This window comes from Rhinolophus sinicus, linkage group LG15, assembly GCF_036562045.2.
Source record: "Rhinolophus sinicus isolate RSC01 linkage group LG15, ASM3656204v1, whole genome shotgun sequence".
Lineage (NCBI taxonomy): Eukaryota > Metazoa > Chordata > Mammalia > Chiroptera > Rhinolophidae > Rhinolophus > Rhinolophus sinicus.
Genome location: NC_133764.1, coordinates 14,849,961 through 14,869,145, shown reverse-complemented (window position 1 = coordinate 14,869,145; position 19,185 = coordinate 14,849,961). Strand labels below are relative to the sequence as shown.

The 19,185-nt window shown below is 48.3% G+C and overlaps 1 protein-coding gene across 3 annotated transcripts in view; it reads right to left on the bottom strand.

Annotated features, from left to right (window-relative positions):
* The window catches only part of SMG6 (SMG6 nonsense mediated mRNA decay factor), a 188,621-nt gene that overhangs the window by 90,002 nt on the left and 79,434 nt on the right, over window positions 1-19,185 (bottom strand). For all 3 annotated transcript variants that reach the window (XM_019755458.2, XM_019755460.2, XM_019755461.2), the window contains exons 11-12: window positions 11,985-12,101; window positions 10,250-10,418 (exon numbers count right to left, since the gene is read on the bottom strand). In XM_019755458.2, coding sequence (XP_019611017.2) covers window positions 10,250-10,418; window positions 11,985-12,101 — 286 coding nt within the window. The remainder of the gene's footprint in view (window positions 1-10,249; window positions 10,419-11,984; window positions 12,102-19,185) is intronic.

Here is a 19,185-nt window from a genome sequence, read left to right as displayed (position 1 = left end):
CCAAAAAAAGTGAGACCCATAAAAGAATTACAAAGAAAAGCTTTACAACTAGGTTCAAGAGGTGGAATGGCAAGAGGCAAGAAGCAAGGGGAGCTATACGAGCGACCTACATCCTGGAATCTTCCCAGACGAGTTACTGCGCATGAGTCAAATCTACTAGGGAGGGGCCTCAGACCTAAGCAATTTGTTTCTCCTGGAGACTAGGAACCTTTGGGAAGTGGCAGAAAAGAGGGCATTCAAGGGACATACCACTGAAGGTGATGCTGGAGGAGAAAATGGAGTAGAGGTGTGGGGACTCCCTGACTGGCTCCAGGTGGAAGGAGCCTGCACTGGTTTATTTACTGTAATCACTGCGCTAGGAAAAGGCAATGAAATGAAACATCTTGTTTTCAAGAGTGTCCTGGGAACCAGGCGGAACACAGCCCCATTAATCACACAACGGCACATAATCAACACACGTGTACTGCAGAAGTAACTCGCTTCACAGGCTTTGCCCAGGAAAAAGGACATGATTGGGAAGAATCACCTGAGGGACGAGAGTTTTTTAAAGCCTCTCTCTGCACAGACACCAACAACCAGACTCATTCACAAAGCTCCATCTTTTGGCTCAGCCGGGTTTGGCTGTCAGAAATGTTTAAATATGGAAAAAAATAAACAGTTGCAACACGTTTCTGTGCAGAGATCTGCCTGAGCCCCTTTGTGATGTAATGGGAAACGCGGCATTCAGGCTACCAGCTGTAGAATAAACAGAACTTCGAGGGTTAAAAGGAACTGAACTTTCCACGACCCCATCTGCAGAGAAGAAAATAATAAGAGGAATGATGCACTGCCCCACAGCTCTGATAGTTTATCCTCCGGTCCGGCTGCAGAGACAAGCACCGGATGTGATAGGGCTGCTCGGGGCCGCCTCCGAGGTTAGCGCTGCCCATGGGAGACGCGCAGGGAGGCTCTTCCAGCTCCCCACTTCCTCCCCCAGTGCCCTGCTGGCCACTTGAGCCCACTGCCTGAGTCCGATCCCACAGCGCTGGTGAGCTCTGGCCAACAGGCACTGCTCGGCTGCAGAGCAGCAATTTGGAAAATAAACAGGAAAGACGACAGTGAGAAGGAAGAAGGTGAAAAGTCTCCCAGCTGAATTCTTGGCTTGGGGGCCTGGGTTGGTGCTATGCAGGTCAAGCCTGCTTCAGGATGCAGTTGGGGGTGGGAGGTGTGGGCAACAGCATCCCCGGCCAGGGAGAGGCAGCAGAAAATTACCCACGGCGGCCACAGTGGGAGGCCCCACATCCCTCTCTCATCCTCCCACCCCTACCATCTTGGATCCAAGATGAAGAAATATGTGGTACCATGTGGTTCTCATTACCATGCTCCCCTGTCCCTTAAGGCTCAGATAAACCAAAACTGACTCCTCCCAGAGATTGCTGGCCACCACTAGGGACCCCTGCCCACATTTGCCTTTTGCCCATTACCACCCACCTTGTGCCAAAACCTGAAGACTCACTGCAAACATGAGGTGGATGAGAGTTCCTACTTCAGTGTGGATTTTTAAGACAGCAGCTGGTGCCAAAAGACATAGGATGTGTCCTGAGTTCCCAACTCCGAAATATAAAGCTACACTGAGCAGAACCAAGGGAAGACACAAAATGCTTCAATGATAGATCATTCCTGCCCTGATCCATTCAGACTGGTCTTGTGTTGGAACTCTGATTCTGAGTAGCTGCTTTCTTCTGGTATCTCTGGATTGCCCAAGATCACTTCACATTTCATCATCAGTTGTCTCCTCCCTCAGCACCACTGACAAGAACACAGCTAACTAGGCACCCATGGCCCGTATGGTGACTCTCCCCAGAAGGCGGGGAAGAGGGGAGTGTTAGGAAAGAAATACTAAAAGGAAGAGGTACTCTGAAAAACTAGGTGAGATGCCTGAACTCAAAAGTTAAGATATTTGCAACAGGATGAGGTAATTCCTGGAACTTGGGCAACTTCACCCGGCTTTACCCCAATCAGGCCTCCGGGCCGAGAGGTCAGTTCCGTGGGTGAACACAAGGTTTCCTGAGTAGAAGGGGAAAAGCTTAGCTTTTTCCTGCTCTAGTTCCTTATCCCAGTTAGGAGTGCCTTCCAACCTTCACCCTACAGCAGCCCTTGAATACTAAGGATTCAAGGTTGGCCTGGGCTAAGGAACCCAAAGTCAAATTCTGGTGGCTATGAGCAACTTGAAACAGCTCCCAATGTTTTACAAATGCTTGGGAAATGACTCCCCAAAAGGTTTTTCAGATAATGTCAAACCACTTTTGGTTCTAAATGGACCCTCCAGAGCGGTATGGGCTCAAGCAAGTCCCTTGGGCTTGTTCTGGTCCCAAGTCATATTTTGGGGAAGCTCCCAGAGCCCACGAAATCCCACTAAAGTTAGGGTGCCTTCTTCACCTAGCAGACACAAAGCAGCCAGAGAATATGAAACTGTGTCCAATGAGTCCGTTTATGGCTCTCAGAATGGTGGCAAGGGAGCCTCTTAGCAGCTGTGATGTGATTAGTGAGCAGGGATCAGCAGTTGCAGGGTGACCCAGTGGCCCAACCCCACAGAACACACCACACACCAGGCAAGCAGACCCCTGGCTGGAGTCTGAACACCAGATCCTAGCTTGGGACAGACCAGCAGTGGCTAGTTAGAGGTATGCACTCAGGACCAAGGCTCACTCACTTCCCCACAGACATGCATTTACTTACTCCACCAGGAAAGGAAAAAAATAAGAGTTAATTTACTTTTTATTGCCTCAGAATTCCAAGGTTTAATGTAGCTGTCAGTTTGAGTGCAGTGCAGCTGCTGGCCGATACAATGCAGCCCAGGCCAGCCCAGGTGACTGGGGAAACACATTTCACAGAAATGAACCAACACACACTCTTGCTGGTTGTTTGGGGGATATTGACTTGGGGAATCAGATTAACCCTTCAGGCTGGGGTTAGTTCTGCAAACAGCATGAGAAAAACAGCTTTAGTCCAAGGAACTGAGAAGCCCTGGTGTCCGGTGGGCCAGTGGATTTCTGTGTTTCTGTAATTTTGGGAGTTTTCTCATACAAGATGTTATTCAGCTATAAGATGCTCTGAAAGATAAAGGTATGAGATATGTGAGGCAAGTAATACCACAACAATCTATCTCCTTCCTAGAACTCAGAAAAAAGGGGCAGATCTGCCAGCTTTATAGGGAAGAGGTCAGGTAGGAACCTTTCGGCAAGCTCCATCCAGGGCGGGACCAAGGGAGGAGACAGTTTGGAGAGTGGAGTATTCAGGCCCAACCAAGGCTCCGGCCATCCTTCTGGCAAGTCTAAGGAAGACTGAGCCCTCACACACCCCTTCATATTTTTACTGGGGGAACAGGCTGACTGGTGATTAATATCAAGTACAATGACCCCATGTTACAAGCCTGCAGGGGCCTGTGGAGGTGGCCATTTCCTGTGTAATACCAGCTTGTTTAAACACTAACATTCAAACTCCACAGCTGCAGAACAAACCCGGAAAGAGTTGAGTGAGAAGAAGCCCTGCATTGTGTTTCGGAGCTATGGAAGATCAGAGAAGTAGTACAGATGGGAAACGAGTTGGGTCTTTTGGTTCCTGGGGTGAGGCGCTCTGGAAATATAGCCAAGATGGCATGGAAACTATGAAGCTGAGAAAGAGAAAGCCCATGGACTATAGACACAAAGGGAAAAGATAAAAGGCCATAACAAGAGAAATGGTCTTAAGATATACAATATCCTCTTTTTAAAACTTCTTTGCCTATGGACCATTATACTTGAGCCCACAACTCTCGACATATGGTTCAATGGCCAAAATGAGACCACTGCAACCCTGGCGGACTTCCCATCCCACTGGAGAAAATTGCAGGAGGTAAGCAGAATAGCAAAAATGGTCCTGCCTCCAACAGGTCAACTTGGGCCCTTGGGAGCGTGCCCAACTTAAATTAATTCTGCCCAATGGAGCAAATCAAATTCTGAAGCTCAGTTACCCACGCCACTCCAAGAACATAAACTTCTCCATGTTCTCAGCAGTGCGGCTGGAGCTCTACGGCTAACAACAGGTCACGCTAACCTCATTCCAGGGTTTCTCAAGTACCTCTACTGTGCCTCCCTCAACCTCTATCTAGGTCAGCGCCTCATTTGATTGCAGTTCTCCCAAGCCGCACTCATATGTATATCCTGTCGCATCACTATGGTGTGTTAAACCCATCAGCCCTGTGTGTTTGGGAAAGAGCAGCCCCCAGGGGACCGCGACATCTCCACGGCATGAGTGGAGCCCTCGGCGGCCTCCCTGGTGCGGATTCTCACGGTTCCTGCCTGTCTAAATTTTGAGCTGTAACCACTCCAACACGTCTTCTTAGTTTAGCACACACTGGACCCAAATAACCTCAGCCCAGAGCTGGAAAGTACTCTCCCTGGGGTCAGCTGCTGTACCCTGCTGGGGTCAGACTGGAGCCTTAGGCCAACACCCCTTCCTCTCCCAAGGAGCCCTGTGGGAGGAGTGGGGAGGGGACAGAGGCTCCTGCCGTGGGAGCAATCACGTGTGCCCCACACTCAGCACTTGGAGGAAGAGGAACCCCCTGGTGCCAGGCTGTAGTGCTGACGCCCTAACACGGAGCCAGGGAGACTGGGTGGGGAGCCAGGGTAGCAAAGGGGCTTCCCACAGTCACCACCACTTCCTTCAGGGAAGTGCTGATGGACTATTACTTAGTGACCTCCTAAAATGCCCTTTTGGGAAGACGTATTAAGCGTCCTTGAAGGGGTGCCGATTAGACCTGGGATTGGTTATTTCAGAACTGCCCAGTGAAATAGCTGTTTTTTAACTCAAGAATTTCTATCTCATCCATAGGGTCAACACATGTAGGCTCCCTGAGGAAATGAGCTTACTGCATACTCCCTATGTATCCCTACGTCTCCCTATGTAACAGCACCTCAGAGGGCTCCCTACAAGTCTTTTCCAGCATGCTCTGTAGACTATACAAGACAAGCCATGGAAAAGCAGCAAGTCCAGGAATTTCTGGAGTTTTTTTTTTTTTTACAGTACTCCAATCCAACAGTGTGATAAATGCATCCGAGCTACAATTAGGAAGATATATAGCATCAGAATGCGAAGGTCTGGGCAGCCTGGTGAAACGCGGGCTCTCCAGAGCCCCAGCTATGTTTCCCATTATGTAACCCTGGTCATGGGCAGACAGCCAGACTCCAAATGAAAAAGAGACTCTGGCTTGGCACTGGTTCTATTTTCCTATCCTCATTCGGGGTCAGCGCAGTGTCATACAGCTGCAGAGAAAGCTCTGGGGATTAAACCTGGGAAAGCCTCCAAGACCAGGACCTGGGTTCAAGTACCAGCTGAAAGCAATAAACCAACTGCCACAGCTGGGCTAGGTTTGGATGTTCTCAAAGTCCCCTGACTCTTTCACTTACTGAGAACTAGAGATCAAGATGAGGGAAGATTTGGCTTCAGCAGAGACTATGAAATGAGGTAGGCTGTCCTACTGCCCTTGCCTTGCCAAAGGTCCTGGGATGCCAGGGGTCACTGAGCTTAGGCTCTTGGAAGACTGTTGCCCTGCTCCTCTCCATCACCTGACATTCACAACTTGACTCATGCGCACTTAGTAAAGTGGGGAATGGCTGCCTCTCCCTTCTAACAGGAGGCCTGGCACAGAAACTGTGCTCCCCCCTCCTCTCTCACACCCCACAAGTAGGTGGCCCCTCCAAACACTGTGGTCTGTTCTAAATAGACCAAAGCACTTGACACTGTCTCTCACAGTGGCCCAAGGCAACTTTCCACACCCTGCTACAATCCTCTGTACCAAAATCTCCTGGGATAGAAAGCCATCTCATTACAGCTCCTAACAGGTACAAATGGGAAGCTAACCTACTTACATGTTGACCCTGCACACAATACTTACTAAGTACCATCGTGTGGGAAGGCACAAATGGCCCTGAAATCCTGCCCCCATCACTCTGCAGTGTCAGTGATGTTCTGTCACGTCAGCCCAAGTGTCGCACAGGTGCCTAAGTGGCTCTTGCCTAAGAAAAGCAGACCTGACCAGAAAGAAGAGGAATATGGGCAAGAGGAGAGAACCAAGGAGACTGAGGGTGAGCGCTGGAATTCCCCTAGGAAACGAGGGGATGCTGTGAAACGACTCTCAAACTGTACAAGGAAGGGAGGTAACAAACTAGAGACAGGGAGAAGATTAAATAAGGGTACGAGTGTGTCAGGGAGACAATCTGGGGGTGGGGGTTTCTGGAGGAGAAGCAGGCTATCTGGCCACCTTGTCTTGGGATCACTGAGGAATCTATCTTCACAGAGAACAAATGCAGGCAAAGACCAACGCAAGCACACAATGTAGAGGCGCCAAGTGGAAGCCATTTCCTTCCTCCTCTCCTGAGAGCATTCCTGAACCCTCCAAAATGAAGATCACACAAGGACCTTGAGAGTGTCAGAGGGATTACTATTCTGACACCTACAGAACTATCTGCAGTATGTGATTCCTTATGGCCTTAAAGAAAAGGCTCCAATATATGAAAGATCAGTAGGCATAAGATGTGACTTTGAAACCCACAGAACCACCACACCTTGCCAATCTTTCAACCATAGTATTTACTCAGTAAGTGCTAGGCAGCTATATGAGAAACTAGAAAGGAGGGAGATAAATTCATATTCCTCTTTTCCAATGCTTGGATCTGAAAGCTATGAGGTAGAACCACACTCAGTGGTGGTCAGGTTAGGTCTGCTCTGTCCAACAGTGGCACCAGCCCTCAAACCACCAGGCCTTGTGGTCAGGCCCCAGGACAGTAAGGCCCCTCCTTTATGCTTAAACTTACATTCCAGAGCCAACCAGATGCTGTTCCTGATGGCAGAGAGGGACAGCTCAGAAGGGAACTCGATTCTCTACCACACTGACGTCTCTCGTCCAGGCTTCATCAGAGAGTAAGTGGTGCCCACAGCTATAGAAACTTGTTTACTGGGCAATAGGATTCAGTATACTATTTGGTCAGATTTCCTTCCCCCATGAAGAAATCTAAAAAGACGAAGCAAATTTGACTGAAGAGTCCCAACCCCCTCTGCCTCTCTGTAGCCCAGGAGGTGAAGCCCAGCTGGGGATGGCTGTAGCTCGGGACCACGTGCCCAGCTGCTGATTGAGCCCTTGCCCAAAGATGGGCAGCAGCTCGCATAAGCCGGCAACGGGCCATTTGCTACAGCATCCAAAGAGAAATCAGACTCAGCACCTCAAGCAAATGAGGCCCAGCACTTCCTGTGTGAGCTTTCCATTTCTTCAGCCAAACAAAAGCCAAAGAGAGCAAGGGAGGGAGGCGGGATGAAGGGAGACGGCTGCAGAAGAGAGTTAACAGGCCTGATAGCCCAGGATATGGGTAAACAGGGGCTGGATGGACCGTATCTAAGGGACTTGTGGTGAGGTGACCCAGGGAAAGCCCAAGCTCCAGGGACAGATGGTCTGCCTCCCCACCCCCTGAAAGGAAGGGAAGAACACTCGGTGATTCTCGCACATGCTCAGAAGCAGTGGCTTCAGATATTTGGAGAGCTGAGCCTTTCTTTGTCATTTTTCTTCCACAACTGCAAATCGCCTAGTTGGCATTATAGATTAACGGCCTGAAAAGTTTGAAGCTGTACATGTTAACTCTTTGGGGAACATGGTGGGAAACAGCTGACCCCTAGCCAGAAGATCTGTCAGTTCCTTTGTGTGGCCCCAGCTGCCTACTCAGGGCTCAACCCTGGCTCATCAGGCCTCAGCCTGGAGTGCATTTTGGAAACCTAGGAGAGTTTACAGAGGAGGATGCAGAGAACTGTTTGATGCTGTGAACATCTCTCACACGGTTCGAGTTAGAGCCGGGGGGAGAGGGGGGGGAGGGAAAGAGGGCCAAACAGTCCAGGGGCACATCTTGGGGTGACGAACAAGAAAGCTCAGTAATTGCTGGCCAGAAATCTCTGCTGTAACATTCCCTCTGTGGGGCACTCCCAAGTCCAGGGCTCACATGACTAGGCCCCAGCCCAGAGAAGCACCCCTCTGCACTCCCAAGAAGTGCCGTCTGCAGGAGCCTAGGTCTTCATACTGTATTCTCCAGTGTTTTCCCCCTCCCAGAGGAGCACTAGAGAAGAATGATGAGATGCTGGGTATGGACGCTTGTTACCAAACACACGTACATATACCCAACACAGAGCCGAAAGGAGCTCTGCGTGCACTGTACCTGCCAGAGACCACAATACAGAGAACGGAAGAGGGAGGGAGGGGAGAAAAGTAGAAGGAAAGGAGAAGCAGAGAGGCAAAGACAGAGAGACACAGAGAATCCAAGAGAGAGACGGAGATAGGAAGAGAGAGAGCGAAAGGAAGAGGGAGGGAGAGAGTTGAACAGTCAACAGAATTGACCAGAAAGGGGCACCTACATGCAAATACATTAAGACGCTACTGTGCAAACATGAACACACACACCGTGACACTAACACAGAGAAGAATGGGACACATGGGAACATGGATATAGATCAGGAGTTGGCAAACTTTTTCTGTAATGGGCTAAACAGTAAATATTTAGCTTTGTAGACCATAAGGTCTCTATCGCCACTACGACTCCTCTTTGGTGCGGTGTGAAAGCAACCACAAACAAAGCACGAACAAATAAGTATGGCTCTGTTCCAATGCGACTTCACGAACACCGAAATCGGACTTTCATATCATTTCCACAAGTAATGAAATATTCTTTTTAAAGTTTTTTTCCCCAACCATTAAAAACATGTAAACCATTTGTGGCTCATGGGCCATAGTTCACCGTTCCCTGGTATAGACACACACAAACACAGCAGAGGCAGACAGAGGCAGGCAGGCAGGGCCAGGCAGGAGGGGTAGGCAGAGGCAAGAAGGCAACAGGTGAGGCAGGCAAGAGACACAGGTGCAGCAGGGAGAGGCAGGTGGGTACAGGCAGACCCTCACACACAGAAGTCCCCCCTCCAAATGAGAGACCCAGTCATGGACAAACATAGACACAGGCGGTCTTGGACACAGACATTAAGGCACACATACAAACACACACTCCCACAGGACACAGACACACACAGAGACATGGAAAGGACCAAAGCAGACATGGGCTGACATGGGCCCAGCATCAGACACAGACACAGACGGACATGGATACGGGCACAGAGACATAGAGACACAGACACACATTGCAACAGACCCCTCATGGGGACACATGAACCCCACACATAGACCCACACAGTCAAGGACAGACAGAGACAGGTACGAACACAGCCTATGGACACATACACGACAGGCATGGACAGGTCCAAATGAAAGACCCTTCGGTGGACAGACCCCCAGAGACAGAAACACAGACCCTCACACTCAAATACAGACAGATACACAGAGACAACCAGACCCAAATAAGCACACACACAGATACAGTGCACCACAGATACACACAAGAAGCAGCCGCATGTGGTTGTGCAACAATGTGAATGTAAAGTGCCACTGAACCGTACACTTAAAATGGGTAAGACGGCAAATTTTGTTATATATATATTTTTACCATGATTAAAAAAAGAAAGAAAAAAGTCACACAAACACGCAAACAGATCTACATAGATACGCCTAGGCATACACACTAGTACCCTAGCCCAACACACGCCACACCAACAAATGCTTGGACAGACACCACACTGAAACACAGAGACAGGGAAAGAAGTGAATGAGGAAAAAGGTGCATGAGCTCCCCACTCCCCACACACTACAACGTGGTGCGAGGGAGGAAGGCAAGGAGACAGAGGGCGCAAGACAGCACGAGAAGCAGAGAGAAGTAGCCTGAAAGATGCATAGAGATAAACCACAAGTTTTAGGGGTTTTTGGGGGAGAGAAACAGACAAAGTCTCTCTCACACACATTAATATACATCCAGAGTCAAAAGGCAGCGCAGAAACAGTGAACATGAACAATATAAGTGAATGAGAGAACAAGAGCAAGAAAAAAGAACAAAACAGAGCACGCTAGGGAGAGAAAAAGAGACTGAGAGAGGAGGAGGAACAAACCAGAGAACAGGCAAAAACAACCTTCAACATCAAGGGACAAGGAAAGTGTTCAGAGAAGGGGAAAAACAAAGTTCAAATGAGGAGGAAAGAGAGAAACAAGGGGCTGTGGAGGAGAGGAAATGAAGAGGAGGACGGGGAGGGAGCTGCGGGAACGCAGGAGGGCCAAGGCCAGCGGCAGCGCTGAAGGAATGAGCAGCTGACTCACTGTGAGGGCAGGTCCAGGGATGTGGGCGGAGGATTCCAGGTGTGTGGGTAGCCGAGCATCCAGTCTGACCAGACTTTCACGCTGGGGAGCAGTTCCTTCAGGTCCGGGACGAAGGAAGACACCTTGATGTCATCTTGGTCATCCCCGTCCTCAGGAGAGGACAGCTGAGCTGCAGAGGCAAAGGGTGAGAACTGGGCCTATGTCTGCTGTGGCCCCCGAGTGAGGCCTGGGGCGCTGGGACGGCAGCAAGCTCTGAGGGAAGGGAGACCAAGTCGACAGGAAAGCTGGGCCCAGAAGCGAAGGACAAGTGCCAGCACCTAAGAGGATTCTGAAAAGCAGGACAAAGAGAGAACCAGTGCACTGGGTCTGCCCCTGCAGACAGCTGTTTCTGCTCCACCTGTGGCCTGGCTGAAGTTGCTACTCTGGCCTCTAGCAACCCCTTTTAGCTTTCTTTCCGCACAGTACTGAGATGGCACCAGAGTTCCTGCCACAGCTGCATAACCTGAATTTAATCATGAGGAAATTGATCAGAGAAACCCAAATTGTGGGACATTCTACAAAATAAATGGCCTGTACACTTAAAAATGTCAAGGTCGTAAAGCACAAAGAAAGATGGAGAAACCACTCCAGATTGAAGGAGACTAAAGAGACGTGACATCTAAATGCAAAGTGTGATCCTGGAGTAGATCCTAGACCAGACAAAAACATCTTTTTTAGGACAATTGGTACAAACTGAGTAAGGTCTGTAGATTCAATAATAGTACTATATCAGTGTTGGTTTCCTGAATTTGATAACTGTAGTGTCATGTAAGAGAATGTCCTTGTTATTAGGAAATACACAGTCAAGTATTTGGGGCTAAAGGGCTACCATGTACGCAACTTACAATCAAATGGTTCAGAAGTAAAATAGTAAGTGTAAGTCTAGTGTGTGTGTAAAAAGAGAGACAACTTGAATCAAATATGGTCAAATGTTAACAACTGGGGAATCTGGGTGAAGGGTACGAAAGAGTTCTTTGTATAGTTCTTGTAACTTTTCTATAAATTTGAAATTGTTTCAAAATTAAAAGTTACCACGACCCTCCCTCCCCAAAAAGGCAGCTGCAGAGGCTGGAGGCATTCACAAAGCTGATGTGGCAAGAGGATGAAGAGGGCCTTCACTATTCACCAATACTGATCCAGGAGCTGAAAGGAAGGTGCAATCTTCAGCCCAGCCCTGCCTTACACAGCTCAGCAATCAGGCTTGGAATTCTAAGGGCAGCCTTGAAGGACATAAGACACTGCTCAACCCAAGGGATCAAAATAGCCCCTGCTCTGGTCCAGTGAGTCTCCCAAGATAGCTGGTCCACAGCGGTTATAACACCCACCAGGTACCAGACAAAGGGGGGTATATAGAGGGGAGAAACCAAAACATCCATGATGAACAAAAAGGGAAACTCATTTTTCTGTTTTTTAAAAGTGGCAGGAACATGCAGCAGCTCATAGATACAGAAAAAATGCCAACTACGAAAGGAGAAAAGAGGGAAGGAATAGTTCCACAAGGAGGAAAGAGGGCCCCAGAGGTAATCAGACTGCAAGAGGAGGTGGGATTAGTTAGGTGGACCAAAGGAAGAGGGTAGATTGGGAAGTGGAGAGTGGAAGATGAAGACACCGAGAGTAGCGTGACATTCTGAGCTTGTCGGGATAGGGCCGAGGCAGCTGGAAGGCCAGCCAGTCAGGGGGGCCCTCATCTGCTTACCTTTGGCAGACTCCTTAAGTAAGTGGGTACAGCGCTGCACCAGGAGAGAAAACATGGCCAAGCCCAGGGCTGCGGCTTGCTCTTGGATCACAGAGCGACACTCCTCCGAGAAGCAGTCTGTGGAGAGGCAAATGACACTGCATCAGTACGCTGGGGGGCCAGGGCTACTCTTCCTGGCCTAAGTCACACCCTTGGTCACTTCACTGAGCTCCTTTTCCTCACTTTAGACTGCGGGGAGTAACGTTCCCTCTCTCGAAGGATAGTCGTAGGGCCAAATACAGTAACGCACGCAGAGCACTTACCCCGATGCCTGGTGTATGGTAACATTATTAGAGGAATCAACTGTGTACCTTCTGCATCACATCACTTCCGCAGCACCAGTTACTCCAAGCTGTGCTGTCTGAGCTGGAGCTGCAGGCTCTCTGTTTCAGTTAGCTACTGATAATGTGGAGCCATAGTAACAAGAACTCATATTTAATTAATTCAGTCTCTCTAATGTAGAGATAGCAGGAGTACAATCACCAATGAAGAACAGAAAAATACAAATGTTAAGAGTATCTTCTTGAATCACCATCCTTTGGTTCCATCCTAACCTCCTCTGTGTTCCTCTCCTAGGAGAACACATATGACACTTATAAATAATCTATTTTCACTGAATGAGTTACTATTATATAGGACAGTGCATGGTATACAACAAGCACTTAATCGTGTTAGTGTTTATTTTCACAAATTCTTTCTCCTAGGGCTACGCAATGAATCTGGCTCCTAATACTAGCACCCTTGCCTCCTTACTTTCTCAGCCTGGCTAACTTCCTTCTGGCTGCAGGTCAGTGAAAGGACCCACCGTGGTGCTGGCCAGAGCTCTTATTTGGCAAAAGCTACATGTGCACCCCGAAACCGCTGCCTCACCTTCTCCTTGTCAGTGCCCCTCCCTGGGAGCCACTTCCTCCAGACTTGAGAGGAGTCAGTGACAAACAGAAGGCAGCAGTCCAACCTGCAGCCTCAGAGGAGGAGACACCCAATACACGCAGGAGATGAAATCAGGGGCCAGGCTCACTTACTCTGGCAGCAGCTAATCTGTTAATTCCCTCTGTAATACAGGAGAACTCTCAAATCTCTGAGTGTTAAAAGGATAATTAGCCACATGTTGTGCTCTCTGTCCCTGACTGCATTTTAACCTTGACAGTCAAGGGGGAGCCCTCTTCCCTCAGTCTCCACTGACACTAGTTTTGTCAATGGGCCTAACTGAGGTCTCTACTCCAGGAGATACTACACAACCACATTTATTCCTAACCATCTTCACCACAGGCGCAAACATGATTGGAGTATACAAAGCCAGCCCCAAACCACTTTAGAAAGCCATGGGAGTGAGAAGGAGCAGGCTACTGCTCAGAAGGTCCCAACATATGAATAGCATCTTCTATTGTGGCTTTCCCACCAGCCTTCCAGATGCCCACTGGTTCCGAATGTCACCCTCTAACTCTCCAACTCAACTGCGGCAGGCAGTGAGGAAGTGGTAACAATCCATGTGATTAGAATAGATCACCACTCTCATTCTTCTGGTAAGGCCCTGAAACTCTGTTAGAGACAGAAAACAAGCATCTAAGAACCAAGAGGAAGGAGGATGGAAAGTAGGAAAGGGAAGATGTGTAAATCATCCCAAGAAAAGTTGCCAACGTCTCCCCTCCACCCCTTCGATAGGCGGCAGCACTGTCTGTACCATCCCAACTCAGCCCAGGCCCCTGCCAAGCAGTGCCAGCAGCCTGCCTCTAACTGCCAACATAGCCTGCAATGAAGGAATAAGTCTGGAACAGAGGAGGCTGTGATAGGACAAGTGGAGGCTACGTCCTGGTGGGTGACACACTGAGTACACACTGGTGTCCCCTCATCAATTAGGCATCTTAGGTAGAAGTTACCTGCACACAGAAGGCCCTTAGAAGAAATGGGTGTTTGCTCCAAGAGACTGGTATATCGAGAAGCCCAAAGCTACAACAAGACACTTATTGGCCTGGACAAGATGGGGCGGGGAAATTACTTTCACCAAGCCCATTTCTGTTTTTATGACATATAGCAATCTCTGGCTAGACTATTTCTTAGAATTCAAAGTGGGGGCTAGGGCTCAAAGCGGAGCATGAACTGCTTAAGAACAATGATACCTGTGGCCTCTGGGGAGTCCAGGCTGGCTCCTTTTTTAAGCCTCCTGCAATAGAGCCTGGGGACCAGGTGGGGGAACAACTGGCGCCTCTTTGCTGTTAGGTCTAGAAGAGCTCAGTGGCCTCTCAGAGGAGCAGCTGAAAGGCAGCTTCATGACAGCTGGTTTTTGGCCATGGTTAGATCACCTCAGCCCTTTTTCCACCTCTCACCTTCTCAGAATGGCCTGAGAGCACTCCCTGATGGGTGTCTGGTCCGACTGATGGGGAGGTACAAACCACTAAGTTTTACTGCTCTGATCAAGTGGGTGGCAATACCTCAGCTCTGTGGGGGTCAGAACGCCTAGGTTTCAGACAGCCCTCTGAATGACCACTTCATATGGAGTCCTTTCTGGAAGGCCTGCCCTTCTTCTCCATGGCTCCACGGTACCACAAGCATATCCTGTGCATCTACAATGTGCAACCCTATGCTGGGTACTGTGGAGAACACGGCTACAAATAAATCAGGGTCCCTATAACTGTGGGACATTTCAATCAGGTGAAAAAAAATAGTTATTTAACCACGTAACCATGGCAACAAAGACCCAGTGCCTCCAATAAGAAATATCTTAAGTGCTATAGTAGCTTCAGGAGATGCTCTTCCCCTCACGCGTGCTTCTGTGGGCTAGAAGCCATATGATGCCATTCTTTGAAAAGTATTCACTTTTTACAAGTAAATAGGAAAACCGTATCCAGGTTCCCAGAGTCCACCCACTTTGGGGCTAGACCTGGGAAACGGGGCCCAGTCTGATGAATGCCCATATATATCCCTGGAGTAGGGCTGGGCCAGGCCAACAAATGATGTGGGTGGGGGAGGAAAAAGCATTGTTTGCCTTGGTATTTGCCTGGGTTCCTCTGGCTTTGTGTCAGGTAGCAGGAGGCTGACATGAGCTGAGGAACTCATTAACATTGTGAGACAGCCTTTCCCCTTCTTTCCAAAAGCAGGTTTGCTCAAGGGTTTAGGGGGATGGTTCTGGCTACGGAAGTCAGATGGAAATATTTCTTACCAAGAAAGTCACCTGAGGTCTGAACTTGGTTGTGCCCTTTCCCACATGCTCTCAGATGGGCAGGTGACCATGGCTCCCACTATTCCTGCGGCCAAATACCTGCTCAGGCTGAAATACTCTTCTTGCTCCTATGTAACAGGGAGACTTTCTCATTTTTCTGAGAACATATTCATGGAAAACATAAACCAACTGTCGTCAAAGTTGTATGAAATCAGGAAATGGAGCGGCCGGGAGAAGGCTGCCATGTGGCCGGATGTTATGTATTTCTAATTAGTGCTATACATCTTTCAACAGCAAGTGTCCTTCTGCTGGGAAACACAACACACTGCCCTTGTTATTGTAACTGTCAGAGAAGTGCTTAAACAGATAATCTCCAGGAAAAGTGATAAACACGTCCCCTCTCCCACCAGTGTGTGTGCGACGGTGCTGCCAAAGCAAAGCTGTGCTTGACGGCTCCAGGATGGCAAAGCATCCTCCTGCAGGAAATGGGAGTGAGGCAGGAGGGGTGGAGAGGGAAGAGGAGGGGAGAGGCAGGCCCACCTGCTTGGACACTTTAAGCCCAGCCAAGGGACAATGGTTCAGAACCATCGCTTCTGATCAACTCCTGGGTCAGGGAGAGATTTGGAGGAAATCAGTATCAGTAGGGATGAGGTCTGGCCGGTCAAAAAAAGAAAAAAAATACACACACACACACACACACACACATCTGGCAGTAATGGAACAAGCAGAGTTCCCCGGGTGCACACAGCCAGCTTCCTGGCAAGAGGAGAAGAGTAATGAAGGGAAGACACAGGATGGATGACACATAAGTCTGATACCCTGACAGCAGCAGACGGGATTCAGAGGGCACTGGGGTCCTCCAGTCATTCCAGCAGAGAGAACCAACCAACTATTTGCCTGGCTGCTTCACTAATAGCTGGAGAAAAATGCAGGCAAGACCACTTATTCACTGATTCCCTCCCCACTGGCTCCTCCCAAAGGGAGGAAATGAATGGTCAGTCACCTCCAAACTAACACCACCTGGAGGCGATTTGTTGGCTCTTATCGTTCAGACATAAGACTGCTTTTCTCATGAGTCAGTCACCAGTCAGACACAGGGCTGGCACAGCTCCTCAGCAGCCCACCCGGACCTCCTTGTCTACAGGAAGTGGGCAGTGAGAGGCCTTTCGACTGCTGCTGTGTGAGCCAGAGTGCTCTGTGGCAGCTGCTGGCTGAAGAGAAGGTGGAGGAGGCAGTCATTGTACAGGAACCAGACAAAATCTCAGAGCAAAAACAGAGATGCCCATGCCATCAGGACATAATTTCCTTCCCTGAGGAGAATAAATGAGTCAGAAGAATCAAGCATCAATACTCCCAAACAAATTGTTTGTGTACAAAGGCAGAACACAGGCTGAGTGGAAGGCAAGCCACGACATACCCCCAAACAGGGTACAGCTGAGACAAGACAGAGGCATGTGAAGGGTAACGCTCTTACCTAAGAGTCCCTACTGTCATGCCTGCTACTCCCTTTGGATTTTCTAGGATTGTAAAACTCTTAACTTTTAGTGGGCAGATGTGGAGCAAAGGAAATCCCAACCTCCTAACAAAGTGATTGCTCCCATTATTTCCAGAAATATTTATTTGAGTGCCCAACTGTGGAGGATATAAAGGAAAATAGGATCCTGTCCATGAGAAGATGATAATCGAATGAGGAAGACAGAAAGAATAGATACCCAAATAACTGTAATTCATGACAATGCCTTACATGCCATAAGGAAGATGGAAGGAAGATGCTTTCTGTCACCAGAGGGAAAGGAAACCATTCCCAGCTAGTGTCTATCAGAGGTTTCGTGAAAGAGAGCACTTCTGAGCAGGGCCGCCTAAGGTAATGATGGGATGGGCAGGATAAAGGAGGGACTGTGTGTATTCAGGAGGCAGCAGGTGGGGACACACCAAACATGTTCCCTGATGGCAAGCACTGTGCTCAGCCTGCTCTGTACGGGGACTGCAAAGCACAGGGCCTGTGGTGCCACGGCAAGGGAGACAGACTGGACTGCACAGGCAGTGAGGAAGGCACTCGGCTCAAGGTTTCTGAACGAAGCAGAGGGATTTCATGAAGATTAATCCAGTTAAAGCATTTAGGACAGATTAGGGCAACTAGAAAAAGGTAGCAGGGACAGAGATCAGGTGGGAAGCTAAGAGGGCATGAACTTGTTTGAATTAAGAGAAATTACATGTAGAGTACTTCATAAAGCTTAGAATAGCAAATAAATGTAACATCTTTCTTACAAGAGGTGGAAGAAGGATGGGAAAGGAGTGCACAGATGTCAGAAAGGCCACAGAAAGAAAATCAAAAGAAGGTGGAGATGAGGTGGGGGAGGTAAGGGGTGAACTGGAATAGGTCAAAGACTCTCACTGCTAATCTCGGCAGGTTGCACAGCATCCTGAGACCTCCAGAAGGGTAATACCCACCAAACAAGATTCAGGAAATGGGCAGAAACTTGGGACTGCAGAACACCTGGAGGGAGGGAGGTATGCATCAAGGAGTCCCCAGGCTCCTGCCCACTTGGCTCAGGGCCAGGCCTGTCTTTCCAGAACAAAGACACTTCAGGGGGTCAGAAATACTCGAGGAAGACCTTGCATAAGGAGGCCTGGGAAGTCTGAACTGGCTCTCCCTGTGGAAGCCATTAGATATTCAGCACTTCATTTGTTTCTAATTCTTGTATGAGTGCAGCTCCAGGCTGTGGGGTGAGAGGCTCCTCTCTGACGTAATCAGGAAGCAGCTGCAAAATTAAGGAATCCCTCATGACATCATAAAAAGGGTCGATGGTTTACTGGGGAAAGTATAAAAATTAATTACATATTCCCACATGATTCCCTTCCCCTAAAGCTGTACACACCCCCTCCCACCCTCACACATTCTCTCATCAACAACATCCAGAAGCCACCTCACTAAACAGGGTACAAAAGGGCAAACAAAACCCAGGAAGAGAAAGTTCTTTGATGTACCCACTGTCTGCCCCATGCATTTGGAACTTAACAAGTGATAACCTTCTCCTTGAATTTTTATACATGTAACATGTTTCCCAACAAAATTATAAGCCCCTTAAGGAAAAGAGCTATGTCAAGGCTTCATGTCCTTGAAAATTAGCACCATGAAGGGGTTCAAGAAACGTCTGTTGTTTATAACGGTAGGTATACTTGCCTCTCTCATTTGTGAATCTTAACCATAAACAACATGATTCTACTGTGGCCAGAAATGATGATCAACATACACTGAGACCTGCATTAGGCACAAAACAGTTACATGTTATCTTAAAGCTTTACAAATGATTTGCAAAGGAGTATTAGTCTCCCTTTCTGAGAGTTGAGGAAACAGACTCAGAGAAGTTAAATGACTTGCGCAAGGTCACAGAGCCAGGAGGTGTAAGAGCTGGGATTTGAATTCGAGACTGACTGCTCTTGTATCCACAGTTTTTATACCTAGCTTTCAAATCCCTGCGATTCAAGCTTCAATCTCCAATTGCTCCGTTCTCCTTTGCTATGAACACGAAAACCTCAGACTACTCCAACCACACAAAAGCTCTGAGATACCAACTATGTGGAAACCAAAACTTAAAACACAATACCATTCACAATAATGCCAAATAAAATGAAATACTTAGGTATAGAACTAACAAAATATGTATAGGATCCCTATGCTGAAAATTAAAAAATGCTGATGAAAGAAATCAGAATAACTGGAGAGACTTACCATGTTCATGGATCGGAAGACTCAACATTGTACAGATAGCAGTTCTCCCCACATAGATCTCTATAGGCTTAATGAAATAACTACCAAAATCTCAGCAAATTTTTTTTGTACCTAAAGACAAGCTTATTCTAAAGTTTATATAAAAAGGCAAAGGACCTAGAACAGCTAAAACAATTTTGAAAAAGAACAAAGTGGGAAGAATCATTCCTCCCAAGGTTAAGTCAAAGAAAGAAGGATTGCCTTGTTAACAAATGGTGCTGGAGCAATTAGAT